The sequence below is a fragment of the Crinia signifera genome, chromosome 1, assembly GCF_055691185.1.
Source record: "Crinia signifera chromosome 1, ASM5569118v1, whole genome shotgun sequence".
NCBI classification, from domain to species: domain Eukaryota; kingdom Metazoa; phylum Chordata; class Amphibia; order Anura; family Myobatrachidae; genus Crinia; species Crinia signifera.
The window spans coordinates 460,956,124-460,968,052 of record NC_139217.1 but is presented as its reverse complement, the minus strand read 5'-3'; the positions used below and the strand labels follow the sequence as shown (position 1 = coordinate 460,968,052).

General features: G+C 45.2%; 1 protein-coding gene across 1 annotated transcript; it reads right to left on the bottom strand.

Moving 5' to 3' along the window:
- Positions 1 to 396: 396 nt before the first annotated feature.
- GRP (gastrin releasing peptide) lies at positions 397 to 11,427 on the bottom strand. The gene is made up of 3 exons (XM_083155275.1): positions 10,859 to 11,427; positions 5,802 to 6,046; positions 397 to 742 (listed from the first exon to the last, which is right to left on the bottom strand). Exons 1-3 carry the CDS (start codon positions 11,019 to 11,021, stop codon positions 695 to 697), a joined length of 456 nt encoding a protein of 151 aa, XP_083011401.1. The 5' UTR covers positions 11,022 to 11,427; the 3' UTR covers positions 397 to 694.
- Positions 11,428 to 11,929: the final 502 nt, after the last annotated feature.

Sequence of the window (11,929 nt, the reverse complement as noted above, 5' to 3'; positions counted from 1 at the left end):
GTTGACCATTGGTGGGTTACGCATCGATGGTCACCATTGATAGGTAACCTTGATGGAGTGAAACCATCTTCAAGGGAACCACTAATGGTCACCCTTACAATACTATCAGTAGGTTGTGGACCAATGAGAGCCCAGAGGCGGGGCTTCATGGGAGTGTCGGGACGAAACTGCGTCCCAGGAATTTGTTGCTTGTGCATCATTGATGGTGGGAAACCATCTAGTTGTTCCCCATCCATGATTTTGAATCATCTATGGTTAATGGCCATCCATCGTTTGTGAGTAGGCTGAGTTTGAAAAATGGCAGTTAGGAGCAGACCGGCCAGTTGCTTTATCACTTTTTGAAGCTTGACACATCTGGCCCTGATGACAACCAGGAATAATACACCAGGAAACAACTTTATTTGAGCTTTTATTGTGAATGTCAAAATATTCTGTGTCTACAAACTAAAAAGATGAAATAGTCGGGTGCTAAAATATAATCATGTAACTGGAAGCCCCTTCCGCGACCATTATGTACAGATCAGGCAAGTCATTCCGTGCTTTGGAAGTATGGGTTTGGTAAGATCGTAACAAGGAAACGTATATCATTTACACAAAGTATCATTTACAGAAATAAAATCTCAGGTATCTGGTACGATCGAATGCTTGTGAAGCGGCGTCCTCCCGTGGTACAAACTGCGTCCTCTCCACGGCCTCAGCTTTGTGCATTCTCCTTCATCATCTGGTACAAGAATTCCAGCATCTGGGAATACAAAGAAAGGACAGGAGGTCAGGTCAGAACCACAGGCACCGCAGAGGGGAGAACACGCACAGCTGTACTATACATACATGTACCAGCGCGCACACACATTCTCTCTCAATGGGACCAGATGCACCAAGCTTCAAACAGTGATAAAGTGGAGAGCGATAAAGTACTAGCCAATCAGCCCCTAACTGCCACATTACATACTGTTTGAAATGGCAGTTAGGGACCAGATGGCTGGTACTTTATCTCTCTCCACTTTATACGTTTTTGAAGCTTGGCGCATCTGGCCCCCGTCTCTCTACTTGCAGACCATAGGCACGCTTGTGACACTGTTTGTTGTTGGATGATGATAGTGATGTTATTCTGCAATTCTAAAACAATCTGGTCAAAGATCAGATGACACTTGGGGTCCCAGAACAATGGCACACTGACACCTGGGGTCCCAGAACATTGGCACACTGACTCCTGGGATCCCAGAACAATGGCACACTGACACCTGGGGTCCCAGAACAATGGCACACTGACTCCCGGGGTCCCAGAACAATGGCACACTGACAATTGGGGTCCCAGAACAATGGCACACTGACACCTCGGGTCCCAGAACATTGGCACACTGACTCCTGGGGTCACATAGCAATGGCACACTGACACCTGGGGTCCCAGAACAATGGCACACTGACTCCTGGGGTCCCAGAACATTGGCATACTGACAATTGGGGTCCCAAAACAATGGCCAACTGACTCCTGGTGTCCCAGAACAACGGCACACTGACTCCTGGGGTCCCAGAAGAATGGTACACTGACTCCTGGGTTCCCAGAAGAATGGCACACTGACCCCTGGGGTCCCAGAACAATGGCACACTTACCCCTGGGGTCCCAGAACAATGGAACACTGACCCCTGGGGTCCCAGAACAATGGCACACTGACCCCTGGGGTCCCAGAACAATGACACACTGACCCCTGGGGTCCCAGAACAATGGCACACCGACACCTGGGGTCCCAGGACAATGGCACACCGACACCTGGGGTCCCAGAACAATGGCACACTGACTCCCGGGGTCCCAGAACAATGGCACACTGACCCCTGAGGTCCCAGAACAATGGCACACTGACACTTGGGGTCTCAGAACAATGGCACACTGCCCCCACCATCGAAAACGGGGCCAAATTGGCCCCAATGTTTCCTGCTTACCTGGAGATTATCAAACTACACACAGGTGATGAATACCTGACACCTGTTTGACTTTGCACACTGGGCTAACATTGGGCCTTATTCTGGTCGGTGCGGTTATATCCGCGTGCGTTCGGCCCGCCGATGTTTTGTGTCTGCGCATGTGCGAGCGGGGCGTACGGCCAAATCCCGCATGATATGTGAACACTCCGAACAGGGGGTGGAGAGGGGCGTGAAGGGCTGTTTGGGCTCATTACCATATGCATACGCCCCGCGTTTCATGGGCGTACGTATGGTAATGCGGCCGTGACGCACGTGTAGGGGGCGGACATATGACATTGCCGGATGTCAGCTGCCCGCCCAGATCCCTGCTTTTGCACGGAAAAATGTCCGTGTGGTCTGAGGTTGCGGGAGCTGCCTGGCCACTCGGTCCTGCATTCGATGGTCTGCGACCATCGAATGATGGGGGAGGTTCCCTGAGATGGAGGAGGCGTATTCCGTGAAAAATACACGTGCGGTCCGTTCGGCCAGCTTCTTAACGCGTACGGACGGAGTTGGCGATCCGTATGGAAGGCGGGGTTTCGCACGCACGGACCTGGCCGCATATTCGGATCCGGCCGCACCGATCAGAATAAGGATCATTGTGATACTGAGCTGGTCATTCATCCCATAAGCCTGAGGTTCCCAAATGTGGTCCTCAAGGCACCCCAACTATCCAGGTTTTAGGTATAGCCATGGCTCAGCACAGATGGTTAAATCAGACTGACTGAGTTACTAATTAAGTCACCTGTGGCCAAGCATGGATATACTTAATACCTGGACCGTTGGGGTGCCTTGAGGACTGCGATCAGCTTCTGCCTCTCATTTTATAGAATGTTCTAGGTAAATATTAGCTCTAGCTGATCTCCACTTTCCCACTCGATGGCCATCGTTGCCATGGCCATCAATGATTTCGGTCCAATTTTCTTTATATTTCTGTACAATTTATTATTTTATAGTCTTATTACAATTTCTTTATATTGTTTTATATTCGGATATTGTGCATAAGATTTTAAGTCTATTTTCCAATTTTTATACCCCCAATATCTTATCAAGGCCACCTGGACCCCAGAAAGTCGGAAATGGGGCAACCTGATGTCAAAAAACGGACACAGCCGTGACCGGAAGTCAGGCATTGTCTGGAAATGATGTAGCCGGAAGTACCGCCAGAAGTGCAGCAAATGGCACCAATTGGCTGATATTCACAATATAAACTCCAAGGACACATTAAACAACACTTCTTCCTTGAAATAACCCCCAGCAGGGTTTGAAACGCGTCAGCGCTGTCTACACTTTGCAGAAGGGGGGACCCACAGCTTGGACATTTCGTGGAGCCATCCCGGGACTTTGAACATCTATATGTTCCCTCATGCCTTTCTGAGAGCCCTTTTACCAGTTCTCCAACATCTCAATTCTCTATCTTCTACCCCTTCTACCGAACAATATAAAATACATAGGAAAATGTTTTTTTTTCTTTTTGTTATAATGTATAACAAGGAAATGTGTACAGATTAACGAAAATAAAAACTAACAGAAAAAAATACAATAGAGGTCGCACACCACTTTTCCTATCCACAAAACACTATTGCCAAAATTGACTAAGACTACGGTTTGTCGTATTCGTATTTTGAATCCAAATTTTATCAGTGGAGTATTTCATTTACAAATTCGTATTCCGGAGGATAATTTACAAAGGTGTTGTATTTGTCAGATTTGTGTTGATCGATGTCATGTGGCGTCGTACGGAGTGGTATTCGTATTTGGCAGCTGTATATATGGGCAGTAAATACAAATACCAATCAGCAGCCTGCACGGGCTGCAATGTAAAAAAAAAAAACATTGTGCCATATTTTACCATCCCAGTGGGGAGGGGGAGAATATAACGCGCGGCACAGTGCCCAAAGCATGGCGGGCGCAGCAAGCCATGCGAGGAGATGCGGTACACTGATATGGTGACCATGTTGACGGACGTCAACATAAACAACAACAAAAAAGTGACAAACTCATGTCAACCTTTTTTCATGTCCCCCTTACTTGTGTCGACATTTTGACTATGTCAACCTTTATCATCTGTGAACCTTTTGACTATCCGAACTTAGAGTTAATGAACTTAACAGCTTGTAGTTATTTCGAACAGCAGACTTCTGTCCTACACTGATGATCTCTAATGAGGAGGAAGCAATCTGTCATCAGGGACCCTCCTACACCTGTGCCGCATCTTGCTATGTACATATGTTACAAACATTGCAATAAAACAACCACTACTGAGCCGGGAATTGTGATGGGCACTATTTGGGAAAACAAGGAATGCATGAGATTATTTACCAGTCCAGGTGCCCATAAACCAGGCAGGTCCAAACTGTGGCCTCCAGCTGTTGTAAAACTACACATCCCGGCATGCCTTGCCATCGTTTTAACTTTCCTTAATAGCAAAAAGCAAAACTGTGGCAAGGCATGATGGGACTTGTAGTTTCACAAAAGCTGGAGGGCCATAGTTTGGACATGCCTACCATAAACCATAAACTCTAAGGGACAGTGGCAGTTTTTTTAACCTATGAGCTGCAGTGCTACAGCCCCCCAGGTAAAATGTAGTCCTTTTTCTGTATGAAAGGGTCGATCAGGAACTTAAGCTCTGGGTCTCCGACTCTGCAAAAGACCAGGGTCGGAGATCCGGATCGACCCTTTCACACAGAAAACGGAACCGTGTATTTAATGAAATTCCCGGGTGGAACTGCTTCACCCGGGAATTTCATTTTCTGTGTGAAAGGGTTATAAACCTGTCCCTACTGCATGCTGTAGTTTATTTCGAGTTTGTTCACTGCATCCCAGTGTTGGATTCAGGCACCAGTAACAGAAGCTCCTGTATGTTGTGCGAGTCTCTGGGCACTGACCAGGGGGAAACACTAGATATTGCCTCTGGCCTTAAGTGGCACTGCCAGGTGGTGCCCCCTCTTTGGCCAGTGCTCCTGGGGAGTGCTATCCTGGCCAAGGGGAAGATAAACGCCTGTTATGCCCAGTTACTAACACTTCCGTCTATTATGGTACACAATATGGTTACTGGTCTCAGAGATCCAGAGTTTAAGATCCAAATTGACCCTTTAACACAGGAGAAAACCCAGTGTAATAGAGCAACTCTCCTGGTCTAAATTTAAGACTCAGAGATTTGCTCTCCTGTGTGAAAGGGGGCCTGACAGTGGCGACAGAATAAACCGGTGTTTCAAAAGCCGGGCAATTGCCGCTAATTACTGGATTATTCGGTTGCCGCTGTCTGAAAGACCCATGTCAACATTTTCCCATGTTGACCGAATGACTGTCAACCATCATGCTGTAGACCATATGACCGCATCCCTTCTGGAATTAGTATACGTTATATTATTGGGGCATATTAAATACTGTGTGGGAATGATGTGTAAAGGGGCACTAGTACTGTGTGGCATGATGTGTAAGGGGCACTACTGCTGTGCGGCATAACATGAAAGGGGAACTACTGCTGTGTGGCATACCATGAAAGGGGCACTATTGCTGTGTGGCATAACATGAAAGGGGCACTGCTGCTGTGTGGCATAATGTGTAAGGGGCACAACTCTGTGGAGTAATTGGAATTAGAGGTACTACACTATGTCCATGCCCCTACAGGACTATTCCCCCTTTTCAGCAGGCATGCTTTCCTTTTCCAAATGGGTGGGGGAGCAGCAGTCCCCTATACGGACCCCTAGCTATAACCTTGGTTTCTACTCTACTTTTTGCCACTCGTCTTCTGGCAGCTTTATGTGTATAGTTCTATTGGCTGTCATACATTGCACACAGGCATTTCTGATCTCCACTGACATGAAAGGATTAATCACCTCTTTGTAGTTGTTGTTGTTGTTGTCCTCGGAGTCCCAGAGCTTCCTGTTATATAACTTTGTGTCTCTCATTGTCTGAGTGTTTCTGCTGTCCCTGGCCTCATACATCCTCAATAAACTGAGAAGCGCCTCTTTCCATTGTTGAGAGCCATCCATTGGCTTGTCCCCTTCGGAATACCCAGTGGTCCTGTCTTCATCATACATATACGGATATTCCTCTATACTCTTTTTACCCATCAGGTGACCTGGACAATAACAGAAAAGAAAGACAGTTAAACCCTCCATTAATCAATATTAATGGCATCACTCCATGACAATGAGAGCGCAGTGTAGACCGACTTGTGAACTACAGGAGGTACAGTTATCAAAGGCCAATTTCTATTGATTTTAAATAACAAAAATCTATGAAAATGATCTTTAGTAAATAAACTTTCAGCTCCAATCCCAAGTGCCCTGAACAGGACATGTTTTCGGGATGTGCAGATGCTGGGTGCAAGCAGCCATGGCAAATTACATGTTCGCAGTACCCACTTGCACCTAGCAGTGCAGGCGGTGGATGAGGGGCGGTGGCTGGGGGTATAGCGTTTCATCCACATGCAAAGCTGCGAAAATCGCAGCTTTGTGTGTGAACCAGAATAAGGTCCCAACCACCTTTAACCACCTGTAAGTCACTAGGTATTTTTAAAATTAGGACACTGCTGGAGGGGAGGGGAAGCTTAAGGACCAACACTTGGGAAATACTGTTATTTAGGGTCTGATTCAGACTTGCTGGCTAGGCTGCTTATATTTGGAGCCTAGCAAGCCGGTTAACGTCTCCCCGGCGACCGCACGCCCCCTCCCCCTGCTGGCCGGATCCCCTGTCAGCGCTGTCAGCTTACACATCTGCTCGGACAGAGGATAAATCATTGGATGGTTGCTCTCCTCTGCTCGGGTGTGGATCAGAAGGTCAACACCCTCAAAAGGTCGCAATGGGGTCATTATGTTGATACAAGCATTAGGTCGACATGGGGAAAGGTCGACAGGCAAATGGTTGACAGGGGTTTTTCAGGGGTGGGGGGGGGGGTGTTTGTCCCGAATATCAACACAGTCGACATGGACACCGTATCGGTGCACTGTGTCCCCTCGTATGGCTGGCTGCACTCACCGTGCTTTGGGCACGATGCTTTGCTGGGTCCCTGCAGTGGTCTGAGCCGTCAGCGGCGGGGTCCCTGCAGCGGATGAGAACTACTGTAGTAGCCAATATCGCTACTAGTTCCCATCTGCTGCCGGGACCCCGCCGCTGACTTCCCATACACTGTCTGCAGGGACCGCGGCGCTGACTGCTCACTCAGACCACTGCAGGGACCCCCAGTGCTGCCCAGGTACCAAGGGGGGATGTGGTGTCTGCGGGGGGGATGTGTGTGGGGGGGGGGGGGTATTGTGTCTGCGGGGGGTGGTGTCTAGTGTGTGTACCTGTGTTTAGAGTAGATCAGATGTGCCTAATTGTTCTTATCTGCCTTTCAATCCTGTGTCTTTAAATATTGGAGCAACACACCTACTGCAGGACCAGGTCCACACAAAAAAACAAAATTGTCTTTTGGCATATTTAAAGGTTGGAAGGGCAGACAAGGAGGAACCTCGAAAGTGCTTCACACTCTTTTGGCAGTGTCAGGGAACCTCAACAGCAATGTCTCCTCTAAACTGAGTAATCCAGATAGGACCCAGTAAATAGCCCAATCTAAGCAGGACCATCCACATATGCTGATGACTTTTCCCTATCTGCTCCAGATTAAACCTATCATTTCCAGGTTGCTCAAATTACAGGGACAGTAAGATAGAATGGGATATGGTTGTTAGGTCGACATGGGAAAGGACGACATACATTGGGTTGATAACTGAAGGTTGACATGGTTAGGTCGATGCCTGAAATAGGTCGACATGCTTACGGTTGACGTGGAAAGAAGGTCAACACAAGAATGTGGTTGACACTGGCTAGGTCGACAGTCAAAAGGTCGACATGGGGTTTTTCACTTTTTTTGAGCCGACATGTGCTGACAGGCGGTATTTCATGCCCTACCATCCACTAGGGTGTGGAGGCAGAATAGAATAGTGTGCCAAGCGTAGCAAGTGTCCACGTCGACTGTGTTGACATTGGGATAAAAAAGTGTAAAACCCATGTCGACCTTTTGACTGTCGACCTAATGCTTTTGTAGACCTTCCATCTATGTCGACCTTAAGCATGTCAACCTATTTCAAGTGTTGACCTGACCCATGTCGACATTCAGTGATCGACCCAATGTACGTCGACCTGCAGTTGGTCGACACATACCGATAGAACTTATTTTAACGTCAGCAATTTGAAATATATTTAAAAGGGAGCACCAGCCTGTTTTAAATATTTTTACTACTGCATGTTGGACTATTGGATTCGATCACCTTGGATATACTGGTCTAAGCCTGACTCTACCTGCATAATCAGCCGTGCCAAATACTTTATACACAACTGGGATACCACCACCTGCTCAACTCTTGGATTGGACTGAGGATACCTCATTACAAACCGAGGACATTTCATATTCCTCCAGCGCGCATGAACCTTCCTGCCAGGTTTATGGATTCCCAATTTCTTTAAGCACGGACTGCCTCAGGAGTCACTTGGCATCATATAAGCAGGGATCGCTAACAGTGCATAAGTATAATATATCCAACTGTCCCACATGAATTTTAATTGAATTTTTGCTGATTTGTACCAATGTTGATATAAAATTGTTGAATTTTATTCTTTATATTTTATTAATAATAAATTAATTGTAATACCCAATTGATCCAATTAGCTCATTAGCGCTACACACCCTTGTTGTTTTTAGAGCTGCTGCACATGCCCAGAGTACCAGCTTCTACCACATTTACTGTATGTGTGGTTCTGAAAAACATCGCAATGGACCAGATAGCAGCTGCCAGGAGGAAGAGACAGGAGCCTTACAATTAAGTGGGAGATTGTGAACTTAGAAAGTGCAGTACTGGTTCCATTATATTTGTGTATTTATTTATTATGTTTAACTTTTTCCTGACCACTTATCTTATTTAAATGTTTGAAACAGCCTGTACTATAGACCATATACAGTATATATACTGTTAAATATTATTCCATACAGTATTCATATGTATAAAAATACCAATTTTCTGGGCAGTTACCGCTCCCCCAGACTCCCGTAGGCTCTCCAATGCGCTGCAGATTGAGAGATTCGTTTTATTATATTTGGAAACCCCCCTCTTAAAATCCTGCTGGCGAGTTTTGGAGGAAAAAAAAAATATATATATATATATATATATATATATATATATATATATATATATGTATATATAGAGTGCGAGAGGGATAGCACACCGTATACTTAGTATACTGTGCTCTGGTGCCAATCCTGGGAGACCAAGTGTAGGTCTACCGTGTATACGTACAAAGCGGCGCCACCCAGAGGCAATAATGGTCAAGACTGCAGATATGATCAAACGTTTTCGATGTATTACATACACATCTTCATCAGGATGAATATATATATATGTATATATATATATATATATATATATATATATATATATATATATAGTTATATAACACATACACACTTGTTCTATATTTCAACATGGCTTAGGAGAGAGATTGAGAGTTATTTTTTGCTACTTACTGTGTATGGAAGAACTGTCCCTATATGGGGAAATTACAATTTCTACACTTAATTGTGCTGCCAATAACATCTGTCAGAGCTGACAATGCTGATCGGGCGATACTGCTCTTACAATGTAGCATTGCTTTATGTGGCAGATCTGCTGACAGCACTCACACAGATATACAGAATGCTGGATGTTTGTGTCCGATAACTGGGATAATGGGACGGTATTCACCACTGCTCGCCTTGTACCTTCCAAGTGAGTTATCATTACTGGGCGATGCCTCGTTCTAATAGTTACTACAACTACAGTATAACACTGTATAAAACGCTTATATTAGATGATAGTGTTACTATAGTGTGTGTGTGTGTATATATATATATATATATATATATATATATATATATATATATATATATATATATACAGTATTAGTTATGTACGCACAAAAAAAAAATATTGACAATAAATATATACTCAAACAAACAAAATAAATTAAAAGAAACAAAATAAATTGAAAGAGTTACTAGATAGGGTGCCGATAGCGTCAGGAGTATACTGTATATCCCCAATAACTGGGTTTCCTAAATGTATTTCTTGCTTTTGAAAAGTAAATATTTCTCTCTCACATTCTCTCTTTAGTCCCCTTGTTATAATACAATACATCTACTTGTATATAAAATATACAGGTGGCTCTGTAACGTCTTCAAACGCAGTAATTAATGTGTCATTAAATCAAAGAAGCGATCATTTGTATTTCCTTAATGCATCTATAATATCTGTAGCAACCATCAGTTTCCCTTAGGGTTTGCCCTGTTTGAAACCGATGTTACAAGGATCTCCATTAATACCTTTGGTCTGTTTCCCTTTGTTCAGAGAGTCTCTGTACAACGCGCGCCTACCTATAGCGCAGCGCAGTACATCCGTAGTCAGGACGGTTCCTTACTGCAAAAAGCCAGGGTACGTCCTGTAAGATGCTATATTCAGGAAAAATATCGCTGAGAAGTTCACATGTTTGACACATGCTTGTACAAACTGTATCCCCAGAGAGTCTACAAAGTCCCATGTTTCCTATGCACTCACTGACTCTGTGTGACATACCTACCCTGTTACCGCAGTCATTTTACGCATATGAGCATCAGGCAAATGTGCCAGAATCATAAATACTATCGTTAATTCCGTTAGTGCTATAGACAACGCTTATTGTACTTGTACAGACTTTCTACTTAATCCGGAGATGCAGGCAATCTGGCTCTCCAGAGGCTGATGAACTACACCGCTCAGCAACAAGGACCTGCTGGGACTTTTAATTCAACAAAACCTGTTGAGCTGCAAAATTGCCAAAACCTGCTTTAATCCACTAATATAATAATAGGAATAAGTAAAGAAGTTGTTTCTTGTGCACTTACCCACAGCCCAGTGGCTGCCCCGGGGATATATTTTGGAGGAAGGAGCTGTCTCTGGATGCTGCTGGGAAGGCGCTGCCTGGGAATGCACCTTGAAGAGGATCAGGGTGCAGAGAATGAGGGAGAAGAGGGTGCGGTATCTCCAGAAGACGAGGGCTCCTTCCATGGTGGCTGCTGCTGTCCAAGGTTACTGAGTTTGGGTGGTTAGACAGGACGCAGGAGCTGTCGGAGGTGCTGAAGCCGAGTACAGGAGCTGTCCGGGGTCCTGAAACGGGTCACAGGCGCTGCTGTCCTTGATGCTCAAGCTGGGGGACAGTCGCTGTCCAAGGTGCTGAAGCTGGATACTGGCGCTAGCCAAGGTGCTGAAGCTAGATACGGTCGCTGTCCGAGGTGCTGAAGCTGGGTGATCTGCTGTCTGGGGTGCTGAATCTTACAGTCTCTGCAATTGTTGCTGAATGTGAAGGCTTCACTTGGACTGACTGGGAAATGTCTATTTGGAGATATTGCTATATCCCCACTGGAATCTGTGTTATTCTTGTACCTAGCTCTCACTGAGCATTTATAGTGAAGGAGGAAGGACTTGTGCCAGATTTTATCAGGTTGCCACCTACTGCACATGACCCTCTCTGACCTCAACAATGCCCCATCTGAGTCACCTATGCCAATAGCACCTATAATCCATGTCAATCAATTCTTATTACTGTTTCCTACCAATAATAAATCTTCCTCTTCTATCCCCTTCCGTATTGAGGTCAGATTGCAACCTCCTATGTAAAACCTGACACCTTTCACCAAATGTTCATCATGCTGGATGGCAAATGTTTGCTTGAATGACACAGCGCTAATAGTTTAGCTGTTGTTAGAAAACACAGAATTTATGAATGAATAAAAAAGTTTACAAGTGATACTGTAGAGATACCCTGTGACATTTTGTAATTAAATTAGCCTCACTGACTCACTGGAACACTATACACACAACACAGGCTTTATCTCCGCATACACATTCTTCATTCTACGTCTGTCAGTGGGAAATGTCAGACGTGTCGATATCTCTCCGGAGTAATATTGTCTCCA